A 16,793-nucleotide genomic window follows, 5' to 3' on the forward strand; every position below is an offset into this window, starting at 1 on the left:
TTGCTTCTCCCTCTCCCACTCCCCCTGCTTGTGTTCCCTCTCTCGCTGTCTCTCTCTCTCTCTGTCAATTAAATAAATAAATAAAATCTTAAAAAAGAAAAAGAAAGATTTCAATATTAACATAAAAGTTACTGGTATAATAATACGTGTGCTTCTTCATTAACACGCTAATTAAAAAGACCTATGGTGGGTCTCATAACCATGTTTCCTAAGTAGAGCAGGAATGACATTTTGAGGTGTATTAGTTATTGCTGTGTAACAAATCGCACAAATTTGGCAGCTTGCATACACATTTATTTTTATTTTTATTTATTTATTTGAGAGAGAGAGAGGCAGAAATAGCGACAGAGAGCATGAGCAGGGAGGAGAGGGAGAAGCAGACTCCCCGCTGAGCAGGGAACCCCCCCCAACGTGGGGCTTCATCCCAGAACCCCAGGATCGTGACCTGAGCCAAAGGCAGATGCTTAACCGACTGAGCCACCCAGGCGCCCCACAGTACACATTTATTAATCACAGTCTCTGTGGGTAAGGGATGTGGGTGCAGCTCAGCTGAATGCTCTGCTTAGGGTCTCACCAGGGTGTGATCAGAGTCCCAGCTTCTGTCTCATTGGAGGCTTGGGGGTCCTTTGCCCAGTGCACATGCTGTTGGCCGAATTCATTTCCTCGCCACTGTAGGACTCACGGTGGGGACCAGCAGGAGAACCAGTGTGGCCTCAGGGAAGGGCTAAGGCCCCTTTTAAAGGGCTTCCATCTGGGGCTCCTGGTAGAGCATGTGACTCTTGATTTCGGGGTTGTGAGTTCAAGCTCCAAGTTGGGTGTGGAGTTTACTTTAAAAAATTAAAACATAATAGGGCGCCTGGGTGGCTCAGTTGGTTAAGCGACTGCCTTCGGCTCAGGTCATGATCCTGGAGTCCCGGGATCGAGTCCCGCATCGGGCTCCCTGCTCAGTGAGGAGCCTGCTTCTCCCTCTGACCCTCCCCCTCTCAAGCTCTCTCTCTCTCTCTCTCATTCTCTCTCTCAAATAAATAAATAAAATCTTTAAAAAAAAATTAAAACATAATAAATAAATAAATAAATAATAAAGGGCTTCCATCTGATTAAGTCAGGCCTCCCCAGGATAATCTCCCTTTTAATTAAGGTTAACGGATGTAGGGCCTTAATTACATATGCAAAATCTCTTCACCTTTGCCATATAAGGTAGCCTAGTCAGAGTGATACCCATCTTTTTTGTCATATAGGTCAGCCTGCTCCTTTGTATATCACGCTAGGGGCAGAGATCCCGGAGGCTATCTTAGAATTCTACACATTGGGATGCCCGGGTGGCTTAGTCATTAAGCATCTGCCTTTGGCTCAGGTCATGATCTCAGGGTCCTGGGATCGAGTTGTGCATCGGGCTTCCTGCTCAGTGGGGAGACTGCTTCTCCCTCTGCCTGCCGCTCGCCCTGCTTGTGCTGTCTCTCTCTCTCTGACAAGTAAATAAAATCTAAAAAAAAAGAATTCTGCCCATCACATGAGTACTGGCAACAATTTGTGTGACAGGCAAGCATCTGTGATTTATGTTGGGGACCAGGCCACAGCAACTAATGTTATTTTGATACTTTGATGTGTTGCCCATATTCTTAATTGAAGGAAGGACAAAGTTCCAGTTTAGGGAGAGATGTCAATCTCTCCCATCCTAGTTCACAACGCCTGAAATTTTTTTTTTAAGATTTTATTTATTGGGCGCCTGGGTGGCTCAGATGGTTAAGCGTCTGCCTTCGGCTCAGGTCATGATCCCAGGGTCCTGGGATCGAGTCCCGCATCGGGCTCCCTGCTCAGTGGGAAGCCTGCTTCTCCCTCTGCCTCTCTCTCTCTCTGTCTCTTATGAATAAATAAAATCTTAAAAAAAAAAAAAAAGATTTTATTTATTTGTCAGAGAGAGAGAGAACAAAGCAGGGGGTGCAGCAGGCAGAGGGAGAAGCAGGCTCCTCGTTGAGCAGGGAGCCCGATGCGGGGCTCAATCCCAGGACCCTCGGATCATGACCTGAGCCGAAGCTTAACTGACTGAGCCACCAGGCATCTCCACAATGCCTGAATTTGCAATGTGACCCAAGTCAAGAACCTGCTAGAAGTCCGTGTGCCTTCTGTAATCATACTGACTCCCCAGTGATCTTTTTTTTTATTCTTATGTTAATCCCCATACATTACATCATTAGTTTTAGATGAAGTGTTCCATGATTCATTGTTTGTGCATAACACCCAGTGCTCCATGCAGAATGTGCCCTCCTCAATACCCACCACCAGGCTAACCCATCCTCCCACCCCCCTCCCCTCCCCAGTGATCTTGCCCACCTCGTGGTCTGTGACCTAATGCAACACTGGCCAATACAGGGTATGAGCCATATATATCAGTTAGAATGTTACATGCTAGCGCTGTTAAAGCAAAGTAAAAAGTAACTGGTAGGGGTGCCTGGGTGGCCTGGCTGCTTAAGTGTCTGACTTGGTTTTGGCTCTGGTCATGATCTTGGGGTCCAGGGATCGAGGCCCGTGTGGGCTCTGTGCTCAGCGGGAAGTCTGCTTGAGATTCTCTCCATCTGCCCCTCCTGCTCCTGCTCTCTCTCAAATAAATAAATAAATCTTAAAAAAAATAAATAAATAAAAAGCAACCGGTAAATTAATTTCAACAACTTCTATCCACCCCGTGTATCCAAAATAAAATCAATTCAACATGTAATCACTATAAAAATATTCATGAGATACTGCAGATTCTTTTTTATTTTTTATTTGTTTATTTTTAAAGATTTTATTTATTTATTTGAGAGAGAGAGAGAGACAGTGAGAGAGAGCAGGAGCAGGGAGAGAGGGAGAAGCAGGTTCTCCGCTGAGCAGGGAGCCGGATCCCAGGACCCTGGGATCATGATCTGAGCTGAAGGCGGGTGCTTAACCTACTGAGCCACCCAGGCGCCCCTGTAGATTCTTTTTTAACTATGAAGTCTTCACCACTTGGAACACATCTCATTCAGACTTGCCACAGCCCAGTGTTCATTAGCCCCCACGTCAGGAGTGGCTGCCATCTTGGAAAATGCATAATTTGACACTGACAAATCTCCCATCTCTGACTTCAGCTCAGACCTCTTCCCTGGACTCTGTGTGTGTGTATCCCCCTGCCCAGTGCCACCTCCTTTTCAATCACATTAAGTTATTTCCTAGTGTTAAAAAGATATTTTGTTGGGCACCTAGGTGGCTCAGTCGGTTAAGCATCTGCCTTTGGCTCCCCCTCCCTCAGGGTCCCTGCTCAGCGGGGAGCCTGCTTCTTCCTCTGCCTGCCACTCCTCCTGCTTGTGTGCTCTCTCTCTGTCAAATAAATAAATAAAATCTTAAAAAAAAAAAGATAGTTTGTTATAATTTTTTGTTCTTAGTAGCAGCACAGAGCAAAAGTAATTGATTGGGTCCAATACATGGAAGTCAGGGGAAAAAGGGTTAAAAAATCTTGCTGAAATATTTGGAAAAGAGCTTTAGGACCCACACAGCCTATAGTGTAGAGGTGAAGATGTGGACTGATATTTGATCAATTGGACTTCATCAAAACTAAAATCTTGGGGCACCTAGCTGGCTTAGTCGGAAAAGCATACGACTCTTGATCTCAGGGTCCTGAGTTCGAGCCCCACGTTGAGGCAGAGATTATTTAAAAATAATAATAATAATAATAAACTTAAAAAAAAAAAAACCTTAACACCTCTGCTCTTCAAAAGACAACATTAGAAAACTAAAACTGGGGCGCCTGGGTGGCTCAGTTGGTTAAGCGACTGCCTTCGGCTCGGGTCATGATCCTGGAGTCTCTGGATCGAGTCCCGCATCGGGCTCCCTGCTCGGCAGGGAGTCTGCTTTGTCCTCTGACCCTATCCCCTCTCATGTGTTCTCTCTCTCTCTCATTCTCTCTCTCTCAAATAAATAAATAAAATCTTTAAAAAAAGAAAACTAAAACTGAAAAGACGGGTCACAGACTGGGAGAAAATATTCAAAGTAGATATGCCCGACAGAGACCTGCATCTCTGTCTCTATTTAAAAATGTTTACAAAAAAAAAAAAAAATGTTTACAGGGGCACCTGGGTGGCTCAGTCGTTAAGCGTCTACCTTTGGCTCAGGTCATGATCCCAGGGTCCTGGAATCAAGCCCCGCATCGGGCTCCCTTGTTGGCAGGAAGCCTGCTTCTCCCACTCCCACTCCCCCTGCTTGTGTTCCTGCTCTCACTCTCTCTCTCTGTCAAATAAATAAATTAATTAATTTAAAAAAATGTTTACAATTCGTGAATAAGAAAACAACACCATTTGTAAAAGCAGGCAAAAGACTTGAACAGATTTAATAAAAGAAGATCTACAGGGCACCCGAATGGCTCAGTTAAGTGTCTACCTTCAGCTCAGGTCGTGATCCCTGGGTCCCTGGGATCGAGTCTGCATCAGGCTCGCAGGGAGTCTGCTTCTCCCTTTGCCTCTGCCTCTCTCTATCTCTGTCTCTCATGAATAAATAAAATAAAATCTTTTTTAAAAAAAGATCTACAGATGGCCAATAAGCACATGAGAAAATGCTCAACATTAGTGGTCAGCACAATGCAAATGGCAATCACAATGAGACACCTCTTCATACCCACCAGAATGGTTAAAATTAAAGACTGCTTGTAACAAGTGCTGGTGAGGATGTGGAGCATGTGGGGCTCTTCATGCATCACTGATGGGGATGCAAGATGGCAGAGTGCACTGGAAAACTTTTTGGCAGTTTCTTTCTTTTTTTTTTTTTAAGATTTTATTTATTTATTTGACAGAGAGAGGGAGAAGCAGGCCTCCCACGGAGCAGGGAGCCCAATGCAGGGCTCGATCCCAGGACCCCGGGATCATGACCTGAGCCGAAGGCAGACGCTTAACGACTGAGCCACCCAGGCACCCCTTTTTGGCAGTCTCTTATAAAATTAAACATACACCTAGCATCCAACCCAGCCATCTGCTCCTAGGTTTATCCAAGACAAAAATGTACATCCACAGAAGACTCATACATGAACATAGGATAGCCACTTTATTTATAATAGCCCCCAAAAGTCCAGAGTATCCATCAACAGGGCAATGGATAAACTGTGATACATCCATACAATGGAATTCTCAGGAATAAAAAGGATCGCACCAATGTTATATGCAACAACTTGGAATGAATCTCAAAAGCATTGAGTGAAAGAAGAAAGACACAAAAGAGAACATACTGTGTAATTATTTTCATATGAAATTAATTTTATTTGTTTGTTTGTTTGTCTGAGAGGGGGAGAGAGAGAGAGAATCTCAAGCAGGCTCCACACCCAGTGCAGAGCCCAAAGCTGGAGGCTCACTCTCACCACCCTGAGATCATAACCTGAGCCAAAATCAAGAGTCAGACGCTTAACCGACTGAGCCACCCAGGTGCCGCCCCTATGAAATTTTAGAAAAGAAAAAGCAGGGGCATCTGGGCGGTTCAGTTGGTCAAGTGTCTTGATTCTTGACCTTCCTTGATGGAAGCATTATGAGTTCAAGACCCAAGCGGGGCTTCGTGCTAAAGAAAACGAAAAGCTCCATCAGAGTGACAGAAAACAGAAAGCGATTGCTTCTGGGGTGGGTGGTAGAGTACTGACTGGAAAGAGTCATGAGGACATTTCTGGGGTGATGGATATATTCCACCAGTTGCGTTCATCTTCATTCAGTGACAGATGTCCTCGACTCAAGATGGTTCAACTTACAGTTTTTGGTGTGAAGTGGTACACTTTGTAGAAACCATACTTCCGATATGAATTTGGATCTTTTCCTGGGCTCCTGATACGCAGTATGATCCTCTCTCGTGTTAGGCCAGAGCTCACAGCCAAGCAATCGGAAGGGCAAACAACTGATACACCTACACCCATTCTGTACCCGTACAACCATCCCACAGTGTTCAATGAATTACACGAGATGCTCAACACTTGTGTTGGAGGATACGGCCCAAGTGTTCCAAGCATGGCCAAGCTATGGTTTTCGGCTGGTTAGGTGGATTAAATTTACAATTTATGATATTTTCAATTGGGGGCGGAGGAAACCCCATCATAACTCAGCAAGATCTGTAGTGACTTTTTCTGCAAGAGGAGAAAAGCTTCCCGGAGCAAGGAGCACCCAAGCTGCGCCCTGACTGATACATAGGAATTGACAGGCCAAGGGAGGTGAGTGTTCCCAGCTGGCGGAGGGACCCGGCCAAGGCCAAGTGGCTTGAGTGGGGTTGTTGGATTTAAAGAACTCGGGACAGTTAGGTAGAGGGCTAGCTGGTTCTATGTCTTGAGGCCCGAGTCCTATTACCGACTCGTGTCGGACCCCAGACAAGCCCTCCTCTTCTCCAGGCCTCTCACTTCTCCAGTCTGTCCCTCAGGTAAATGGGCACAAGCTCCCTTGTTCCTTCTGAACTCCCCTCCGGCCGGGAGAATCCACCGAATGGCTGAGGAGTGACTATTCTTGGAGCCAATCGCTGGAGCCTAAAGGCCGGCCTTCCTCCCTCCTCGTGGGCCAATCGCCGCGTTCTCCTTGAGATCAGCCGCTAGACGAGGGCTGTCTAAAGGCTTCATGACGTCACATTCAGGATAAACCAATAGCAGCTACAAAGAGGCGGGTTGTTTTGGCGATGGACAGCTCTCTTTCAAGATGTCCGCTTAGCGCGGGGCCCGCCGGGAAGCTTTGAGGCGGTGCTGGGGGGGCAGGGGCGGGAACTTCTGGTAGACTTTGCCCAATCATCAGCCGCGGTTTTTGCGACAGACGGGCAGTCTTTCCCATCCCCGTCGACTTAAGGGGGCGGGGCTCCGCACACCAGACTGGGCGGGCCCCTCAACTTTGATGGGCGTCTTCTTTGCCCAATTGGTAAACGGTATTCTCAGACGGGCCGCCTCCATTGCCAATGAGATCTCCTGGCGGGGTCGTTGTGGGCGGGCCGTGGACCCTCCGGTATAAGGCGGTCCCGGGGGAGTGCGGAGAAAGGGGGGGGTCTCGGCGGCAGGAGGAGGAGTAGGTGCGGGTGAAGATGGCGGCAGCCGAGGCCGCGAACTGCATCATGGAGGTGAGCGCCTGGAGCGCCGTCGGGGGTGGGGAGAGGTTTGGGGGGTCGATGTTTTATGCCTCCGTCGTGGGGAAGGGGCTCCGAATGGGCGGATTGGGGATGAAGGCTCTCAGCCGTACGGAGGGGACGCCGCATGCTCCGGATCCCGGGATACAGTCTGAGGTGCGGGTTTCCTAGCTTTCGGGGGCCTGCGGCACCTGGTCGAGCTGAAGGTGTCGTGCCCCCTCCCACGTGGAGGAGGGCTGGGGGCGCTTCCGGCCTGCCCCCCACGTGGCCGCGGCACGGTGGGTGGGGAGGGGGTGTGCCGTGCCCGGTGGCCGGGCGGGCTCCACGTGCGGGACAAAGGCCCCGCCCCCGGCCGGGGGAGGGGCGCCCCGGGGGGGGGCGGAGAGGAGGCTCCGACCCTCCCTCGGAGGCCCCCTGTCCTCTCCCCGGGGATCGCGACGTACCCCTCGGGGTGTACGTGCATCGGTTCCTCCGAGAAGTAAAGAGTCTCTCTGGAGGGACAGTGTATCTCGACCCTCCAAAACCCCGTTCCCGATACCGGGGCATCTGCTTAGGCTTCGGTCCAGGTTTCGTGCATTCCTGGGTTGGGATTGGAGGAAGAGGAAGAATTGGTTCCCTCCGGGCCGCCGTTTTCCTGTGCCTGGATTCTCTCCTGCCCGGGGCTTTGGGAGCTGGGGGGATGGGGCATGCCCCTGTGACCTCCCTCTGGGTGGTGGGGGGGCCTCTAGTTGAAGGAGATCCTTCCCGATAAGGCGTCGTGCACCCCCTTGTGGCCATTTTTGGGTGTGTGGGAGGGACATCTTTTTCATGGGGCGTGTCCCAAAGCCCACCTCCCCTTCGGAGCCCTCCCGGGCGAGGGGAGGGAGAGTCTGTGCTGGGAAGAGGATGTGGGGAATATAAACTACGAGCTTTACCTCCTATTGGAGACCTTTCTTTCCCCGGCGCCTATGCGAAGGTGGGGGACCTCCCCCTTCCTGCAGCCCTGTTTGAGGGTCCTGAGCCTGGAGGCTTGAAATGGTTTCCTGAGAGGTTTGGTTCTTGTGCAGCCATACGGGGTTGGCTCCGGGGCTATTTCAAGACCTCTTGGGACTTGCCTGGTCGTGGTATTAGTGGTATTGAGAAATGGGTCCCAGTGGGAAATCCCCTTACCAGTCACCCTCCTTTGTAGGTGTCCTCAGTGGCTTGGGAGAGTGGGGGCGGGGCTTGGAGCTTCGTGGGTCATGTCTGTGACTTCGTGCTTCTTGGGGCCCGGAGGGTGGTCACATCTGGAAGGGATGTAATCTGATGGGGCCTGCCTACTGCCTCCTGTTACCTTGTAGCATTGGGGGGCAGGCAGCTCCCGGGTGTCACGCCAATGGCTCCCATCCACCTTGGCTCTCTCCTGGACCAGGGTCTGTATGGGTGGAGGAAGTATCTTTCTTAGAGCTTGCCTCAGGCCTTGGCCCCACGTGTGGAGGGGTTTGAGGGTCCAGAGTCGGGCCTCCTCCCTGGGACTCCACCTTCCTGGGAAGAGGGGACTAAGCTAGGAGGTTGGCTCGGGCTGGTTTTGTTTGGGGCTTCCTGAGTCCAAGGCAGGAGCTAGGGGTCAGGGTGCCACCCTGGTGGGGGTGTCTGTGTGCCATACCTCCTTCCTGGGGTCCTCTCAGACAAGAGACTTGTTTGCAGAGGCGGCAGATGCCCAGTGGGTACATCCTGCCAGTCCCCCCCGCCAGCTACTCACGGCACCCCAGGATGGGGGTGTGTGTCAGGAAGTGTCACCTAATCTGGGGGGATTAGATGATGAGGGGGAGCGACAGCTGGTGGTGCCTGTGTACCTGGCGGGTGCCAGTTCCTGTGGCCTGGATGGGGGAGGTGTGTGTGGTCAGGTGCCTGGTCAGAGAGGGACAGCGTGGGGGCGGGCCACCATCTCTCCAGCCGTAGCTGGGATAGAACCCCATCTCTTCTCCCCCCACTTCTCCCACCCCTTTTAGAAACAGCCCTGCCTCTTTACTTGCTCCCTCTGCCACCACTCCCTGCCAAGGAAAAGGAAAATTGCAGGAAACACCCCCTCCCCTGTGAGCTGGGGTCCCCTGGCCTGGCCCTCCCCTAGCCACTCCCAGTAGCTAATCCTGTCTCCCTGTTACTCTCTCCTAGAATTTTGTAGCCACCTTGGCTAATGGGATGAGCCTCCAGCCGCCTCTTGAAGAAGTAAATATCCTTTTGTGAGACCCTCCCCCACATAAATATATCCTGCCACATATCAGGCCCTTTCTAGCGGTCTAACCATGATTCTTCTTGCTTCAAACCAGTTTACCCTGTGCCCCCAAAATGTTAGTACAAACCCCCTCCAGGTCTGTGGCTCCCATCTGGCCTCCCCAAATACTGTGGCTACTTCCTTAACTACATTTCCAGCCCCCCCACTTTGCCCTTCCCGTGTCAGCCCCAATTCTGCCTTCCCCTCCCCTCCCCAGCTGTGGGCTGAGCTAGAGACGGGGGCAGAGAGACTGGAGAGATGGTAGGCGTGGCTGGGGTATCGGGGTACTCCCCTGGATGGTGCTCTGGGGAGGGGTCCTGGAAGAGGAAAGTGGGGTTGTAAGGTTTTGGGGTTTGGGGGGAGGCAAGATGGCAGACGGGGGCTGTAGGGTTGCCATGGTATGATTTGGGGGGGGTGTCTATTCTCCAGGGAGAAGTAGGGACCTGGAGGTTTAAGAGGCCTTAGAGAGCCCCCAGATTTGACCCGTGCTCCCATCCACCTCCTCCCAGGTCTCCTGTGGCCAGGCAGAAAGCAGCGAGAAGCCCAATGCTGAGGACATGACGTCCAAAGATTACTACTTTGATTCCTATGCTCACTTCGGCATTCACGAGGTGAGTGGGAACAGCTCCTAGAGCTGCTGAATCTTGAGGGGGTTAATGTTTGGGAGGGCTGGAGCTTAATTTCCCACGCATGCGCCCTGCTCCCCTGGCAGCGTGCCTGGCCGCCCCTCTGGGTGTGAGGCACACACCCCGGGGTCGCCTCTCCCGGCCGTTGCCTTGGAGACGGCGCTTAGCCTGGCCCTCTCGGGAGGCTGGGGTGGGAGCGCGGGCGAGCCTGCCTGAGACTTGAGCCGGAGGTCAGGGCCTGCCGGTCTCTGCCGCCCTCTAGTGGCTGGCGGTGGGACTGCCCCCCAGCGGCTCCCGCCTGCTGTGCCCCGGGGCTTCTGGACCCTTTCGCACCGAGGTCCCCGAAGGTGGTGGGGATGCGATTCTGAGCACTTTTTTCCCTTTTTTTTTCCCTCCCCTTTTGCTGAGGCCTCTTCCAAATTGTGGTAAAATATACATAACAAAATTTACCTTTAAGTGTACCGTTTAGGGGCACTAAGTGCTGGGTACAGCCAAGGATCACTGGGGCTCGGGAGGCAATGGTAGAATCAGGCCAAGGCGGGAGGGAGATTAGTTCATCCGGTCTGATTTTACACATAGGGAAACTGAGGCATGTGGGAGGGAAATGACTTGTTCCAAGGGGACTAAGGAAGTGGGAGGACTGAGCTCTAGCTCTCCAAACCGCCAGTGTGTCAGAGGCCAGGGCACCCCATTTTCCGGCTGGGGACGTGGGCCCCCTCATGATATGCTTGTGTCTTGCGCCCCTACCTCCCCCTCCAGGAGATGCTGAAAGATGAGGTGCGCACCCTCACATACCGAAACTCCATGTTTCACAACCGGCACCTCTTCAAGGACAAGGTGGTGCTGGATGTGGGCTCCGGCACAGGGATCCTCTGTATGTTTGCTGCCAAGGCTGGAGCCCGCAAGGTCATTGGGGTGAGTGTCCTGGGCGGGCAGGCGGGCCAGGGCCTGGGGACAGAGAGGGGCCCCTCAGGGCTCAGGGATTGGATGGAGGGGACTGGGGGCGGAGGGTGGGAGTGGGGGGTTCTCACCCTCCCTTCTTCCTGGGCCCCCAGATCGAGTGTTCCAGTATCTCTGATTATGCGGTGAAGATCGTCAAAGCCAACAAGTTAGACCATGGTGAGCCCAGGAAGAGAATGGGTTTGTGGGGATGGAGTGGGTGATTTCCCGCTTCCCCGGGGCCCTTGGCAGTGGGGTGGGGGTCATCACTGAACACAGATTCAGCTGTTCCTCCCGCCACGGGCTCTGAGTTGCCGGCAGCCTGAGAATCCCTTCTCAGAGCTCACAACGGGCAGTGACAAGGCGCGTGCTGCCGGTTTAGGAATCGAGTGGCAAAGTCACGAGCCTAGTGCCTCGCTCGTCAAACACGGGGGCAAGAAGCAGTCTTTAGTTTGCAGAGGCATGGGGTTGACACCTGAGGGTCCGTGGTGAGAAGTCTCTCAGCCGCCCTTCTAAGCTCAGCCCACATTCCCTTCCAGAGAAGTCTACACCCACAAGCACATACACGTGTAAATGTTTTCACGCTCACATGCATGTCTTAGACATAAATAGCATTTCACGCGAGCCTTTTGCCCTTTACTTCTTCCACCTGCTCATCGTGTAGTTTCACACATTTCCAGATGTGAGAGGCTCTTGCTCTTTTCGATTATCTTGCTCTTTTCCATGATGGCTATTGCCTGCACGTACCCCAGCTCTCTCAGTCGGGCTCCTGGGGGTGGGCATTCCAGCAGCCCCTGAGACGTTCATCCCCTAGCCTGCACTGTCATCTTATGTATGAACTAGTGTATCTGGGAGGTCAGGTTATTAAAGGAGGGTTGCTTGGGTCAAAAATGCCGGTTGTGTGGATGTTGCCGTGTGGCTTTTGAGTTCCCACCTGTCGGGTTCCTGGGGCAGAGAATGAGGGAAGATGGTGGGTTTTCCGGATGTGGAGGCTCCTAGCATTTTAGACACTGAAGTGATTTTTTTTTTTTAAGATTTTATTTATTTATTTATTTAGAGAGTACAGGGAGGTGGGGAGAGGGAGAGAATCTCAAGCAGACTCCACACCAAGCGTGGAGCCCAACACAGGGCTGGAGCCAACGACCCTGAGATCATGACCTGAGTCGAAACCAAGAGTTGGATGCTCAACTGACTGAGCCTCCCAGGCGCCCCCGAAGTGATTTTTTTTTATTTAAAGATTTTATTTATTTATTTGACAGAGAGAGAGACAGTGACAGAGGGAACACAAGCAGGGGGAGTGGGAGAGGGAGAAGCAGGCTCTCTGCCAAGCAGGGAGCCCGATACGGGGCTCGATCCCAGGACCCTGGGATCATGACCTGAGCCAAAGGCAGACGCCTAACGACTGAGCCACTCAGGCGCCCCCGTAGTGATTTTTTTTAAAAAGATTATATATATATATATATATATATAAAGAGAGATTAGTATAATGAGCCCCCAGATACCTACCACTGAGCTTTAAATATTTCCATTTGAAGCAAATTTCAACCGTGATGTCATTTCTCCTATAAATCTTACTGTGTGTGTGTCTCTCTCTAATGAAGGCTTTCAAAAAACATGACCATCCTGTTAACGACAAAGTCTTATCATCCAGTACCTAACCCATACATTTCTGCTTCTGCCTTAAAAATATCCAGGTGATGAATGAATTTTAAAACTGAGTTAACAGGGGCGCCTGGGTGGCTCAGTCGTTGGGCGTCTGCCTTTGGCTCAGGTCATGATCCCGGGGTCCTGGGATTGAGTCCCGCATCGGGCTCCCTGCTCGGCGGGAAGCCTGCTTCTCCCTCTCCCACTCCCCCTGCTTGTGTTCCCTCTCTCGCTGTCTCTCTCTGTCAAATAAATAAATAAAATCTTTAAAAAAAAACAAAACTGAGTTAACAGAGGGGCACCTGCCTGGCTGGGTCCATAGAGTGTGTGACTCTTGATCTCGGGGTCGTGAATTTGAGCCCCACACTGGGCATAGAGATTACTTTAAAAAAAAAAAATTATAAAAAAGCAAAACCAAAAAACCCTGAGTTCAGAGAATGGCTTCGGCTGGCAGAGTTCTTTGAAGATGCCCGAATGCAGCTCCCAGCCTTTCCTGGAGGAGACAGGGGCGGCTCCAGTGGGGTCCCCAGGTTCTGGTCCCCCAGGGGAGGCAAGCAGACGGGTCTCCTCGGGGCCAGTTGCATGTGCCTCTCTCTGCCCCCGCAGTGGTGACCATCATCAAGGGGAAGGTGGAGGAGGTAGAGCTTCCGGTGGAGAAGGTGGACATCATTATCAGCGAGTGGATGGGCTACTGCCTTTTCTACGAGTCAATGCTCAACACCGTGCTCTACGCCCGAGACAAGTGGCTGGTGAGGCCCCCTGCAGGGTGGGAGCAGCTCACACAGGCTCACACAGCCTGGGCTCCTTCGGCCACGTGTTGAGCACCTATCAATCAGGGCCTGGGCAGAAAACCCAAAGCCATACTAGATATTTCCCCCGCAGGGGACTTCGTGCAGGGGACTGACTGCTCAGATGTGGGAGGGCCCAAAGCCAAAATGGGAGGTAACAGGCACCAGGAGCTAGACAGTGACAAGGAGACAGTGTCAGGAGGTGTCTGGTGCTGGGGTGCTGGGACGAAGACCATAGCAGGGCGAAAGGATGGGGAGAGGCCAGAGGACCACGGTTCCAGATGCTCAGGGAGCAGGCTCCCCAGGGGGCGGTGACTAAGACCTGAACAAGGGGTAGGAGCTGCAGGAGATCTGTGGCAAAGATCATCTGGGCAGAGGAACTGGTGCAAAGGTTCTGGGGCAGGAGTGTTCTTACTGGGTGTTGAGGAACAGCAGGGAGTGGACTGAGGGTCTGGAAGAACAGTAGAAGGGAAGGGGGTGGAGGGGCCTGAGCATCCCCGTGAGACTTTAATTTTCCTCTCTGAGGAGCCAGGGAGAGTTCTGCAGATTCTTCAGAACCTGTGAAGGACAGGCCTGAGACTTAGGTGCTCCTGGATGCCACCTTGCAGCCGTGTGGGGAGTAGATGCGGGCATGAGAGCAGAAGCGAAGAACCAGTGAGGAGGCCATTGTAGGAGTCCAGGTGGCTCAGACCAGGGTGGGGATAGCGTGTGTGGATAGAGACCCAAGTTGTCAAGGTTTGGGGGCAGTGTTCCAAGCCCCCCCCAATCCTTCACACCCTCCCCTTACCCCTCGGCAGGCCCCCGATGGCCTCATCTTCCCGGACCGAGCCACGCTGTATGTGACAGCCATTGAAGACCGTCAGTACAAAGACTACAAGATTCACTGTGAGCTCGGGGGCCCCCCACCAGGAGCTCGGGGGGCGGGGCAGGCTTGGCCTGGGTGCCCCTGATGGGCTCACCCCTCCTCCCTGCCTGCCTCCCCAGGGTGGGAGAACGTATACGGCTTTGACATGTCTTGCATCAAAGATGTGGCCATCAAGGAGCCCCTGGTGGATGTGGTGGACCCCAAGCAGCTGGTCACCAACGCCTGTCTCATAAAGGTGAGGGGGGTGTGGCCAGGTGTCCCCAGGGTTGGAACCAAGGAAGGGCCGCGACATCAGGTGGCCCAGTGTTTGCCCGAGGCCTGGGAGTCTGACCTGCTGGCCGGAGAAGCCACTTAAATCCATTAAAAAGCTTCATGAGCCCAGCCCCGTGGGTGGTTCCAGGTGCCACCGGGAGCAAGACCAGACTGGCGGGCACTGCTCTGGGGGGATGCATTCCAGGGGGGCACCCCTGAGCTGGCCAGCACTCCAGATGCAGGAAGCTCAAGGCCCTGAGCAAGTTGATATGCACTTGGGCCACTGAGGAAGAACACCATGGCAGCGATCGGTTCTTGAGCCCCTCGGTGTCCGCACACGGAGCCGGACACTGGGGTGAGCCCTAGAATTGCGCTGGGCTGCGAGAGGCGGCCCAAACCTGGTGGAGGAGGAGGAGGAGGAGGGAGTCTGGAGCGAGTGAGGACAGGAGCTGGGAGGGCGGGCGCCAGGGAGCTGTCGGGGTTTTGAGCAGGAGTTTGACCTGAGCTGATGGACAGTGTTTTAAAATCGTCACATGGCCGATAGGTCGGGTAAGGAGCTGTGGCGGGGGAGGGGGGGTGGGGGGCAGAGGTAGGGAGCTCCGCGAAGAGGCCCCCGGGCAGGGTGAAGGCCGTGGAGAAGGGGCAAGGGGCAATTCTCTGAAGCAGAAGTAGTAGCTCTAGGAAGTAGAACCGTCCGGGGTGGGCTTTGGCCATGGGAGAGAAGGCAGCAGGACTGCAGCGTGGCGCCCCCAGGCTTTCCCGCCCCCCGCTGGGCTGCGTGTTGGGGAGTGGGGCTCACGGGGCCTGTCCCGCAGGAGGTGGACATCTACACTGTCAAGGTGGAAGACCTGACCTTCACCTCCCCCTTCTGTCTGCAAGTGAAGCGGAATGACTACGTGCACGCCCTCGTGGCCTACTTCAACATCGAGTTCACCCGCTGCCACAAGAGGACGGGCTTCTCCACCAGTGAGCATGGGGGGGGCGGGCAGGAACCAGCAGGGGGAGCCAGGGGGCCGGCCATGCCTCCGTTTCCCCACCCGTGAAACAGTAACCAACAGTTCCTCTCCAAGGCTTGATGAGGGTGGAGGGATTCAGGGATGGCGGAGGCGCAGCAAAGGTCATGGAGGGGCCAGACAAAGGGAAGGGCCCGGCCGAGGCCCAGGGCGGGGGCTGGACAGGAGGCCTGGCGGCTGGCCGCATCCCGGCTGACCCGACTGCACCCCCAGGCCCCGAGTCCCCCTACACACACTGGAAGCAGACCGTGTTCTACATGGAGGACTACCTGACCGTGAAGACAGGCGAGGAGATTTTTGGCACCATCGGCATGCGGCCCAATGCCAAGAATAATGTGAGGCGCGGCGGGGGCGGGGGGGGTGGGCTCAGGGGGGCATTGCTGCCTGTTCTGGGGCCCCGCCAGCCCTCTGCCCGGTTGAGTCTGCGACCCCGGGGGAGACCCCGGCTGGATGGGAGGACAAAGGGTCTGGAGCCTGGAGTCGGGGCGGGTGGGCCTGAGGGCAGAAATCTTCAAGGTTATTGGCGATTTTGGCCCAAGCCTTTCCGGGGAGCGCTGGGGGGTGGGGGGCGCGGAGCGAGGCCTGGCCTCCACGAAGCCTGGGAGCCGAGGACGTGGGGACAGTGGGGTCGGGACCATGAGTGTTGCCGTGTGGGAGGAAGTGTGCTGGGGGAGAGGTTTGCTTCCTGGAAGAGGGAAGGCGTATCTGCTTTACTGATGGGAACGGTCCTGATGTGGGAACAACCCTTAAGCGAGAGCCAGAGCTGCTGAGCTCTGCCCTGGAGGGGCGGGCTTGGCTGGGCTCCAGGTGCCTTTGAGGGTGTCACCCGCGGCTGGGAGTCAGGGCTGAGGGTGGGACCAGCAACGTGCGGTCCCCCAGCCTGGACGTGGGGTCTCTGGGGAGTGTGGGAGATGGCTGGGGGCGCACCCCCTGCGGCCGCTTCCTGACTCAGACGGTTCCAGATCTCTGCCTGTCCCATGTGCGGTCCCCCTCATCTGCCCTCTCCCCACAGCGCGACCTGGACTTCACCATTGACCTGGACTTCAAGGGCCAGCTGTGTGAGCTGTCCTGCTCCACCGACTACCGGATGCGCTGAGGCGGCCCGGCTTCTCCCACCCCGGCCGGGCCGGCCCTCCACGGGCCCAGGGGCTGCGGCGTTCTTAGGCAGTTTGGGGGCTCCCCCTTCCTCTCCTTCCCTCCCTCAGAAGGGGGTTCTAGGGGTCTGGGCTGGGGCGGGGCACATCGTGACTGTGTTTTTCATAACTTATGTTTTTATATGGTTGCATTTACGCCAATAAATCCTCAGCTGGGACGGCTCGGCTTCCTGGGGGGCAAAGTGGGGTTGGGGTTCGGTCTGCA

General features: G+C 54.0%; 1 protein-coding gene across 4 annotated transcripts; it reads left to right on the forward strand.

Moving 5' to 3' along the window:
• Positions 1-6,961: 6,961 nt before the first annotated feature.
• On the forward strand, positions 6,962-16,746 carry PRMT1 (protein arginine methyltransferase 1). Of its 4 annotated transcripts, none has more exons than XM_034987062.1 (11): positions 6,962-7,068; positions 9,208-9,261; positions 9,817-9,918; positions 10,693-10,848; positions 10,989-11,052; positions 13,123-13,265; positions 14,102-14,189; positions 14,289-14,404; positions 15,237-15,387; positions 15,648-15,769; positions 16,447-16,746. In XM_034987062.1, exons 1-11 carry the CDS (start codon positions 7,033-7,035, stop codon positions 16,528-16,530), a joined length of 1,116 nt encoding a protein of 371 aa, XP_034842953.1. In that variant the 5' UTR covers positions 6,962-7,032; the 3' UTR covers positions 16,531-16,746. The 4 variants fall into 4 exon arrangements, with proteins under 4 accessions (XP_034842953.1, XP_034842954.1, XP_034842955.1 ...); XM_034987064.1 differs by lacking the exon at positions 6,962-7,068 and adding an exon at positions 7,460-7,640; XM_034987063.1 differs by lacking the exon at positions 9,208-9,261.
• The last annotated feature ends 47 nt before the right edge of the window (positions 16,747-16,793 follow it).

This window comes from Mirounga leonina, unplaced genomic scaffold (genome assembly GCF_011800145.1).
Source record: "Mirounga leonina isolate KUSES-001 unplaced genomic scaffold, KU_Mleo_1.0 Mir_376, whole genome shotgun sequence".
Classification (NCBI taxonomy): domain Eukaryota; kingdom Metazoa; phylum Chordata; class Mammalia; order Carnivora; family Phocidae; genus Mirounga; species Mirounga leonina.

Coding starts and splice junctions, on each gene's coding strand:
- PRMT1 (XM_034987062.1), top strand. CDS start 7,033: ATGGCGGCAGCCGAGGCCGCGAACTGCATCATGGAG. Junction 9,262..9,816: donor TCCAGCCGCCTCTTGAAGAA/GTAAATATCCTT, acceptor ACCTCCTCCCAG/GTCTCCTGTGGCCAGGCAGA. Junction 13,266..14,101: donor ACGCCCGAGACAAGTGGCTG/GTGAGGCCCCCT, acceptor ACCCCTCGGCAG/GCCCCCGATGGCCTCATCTT.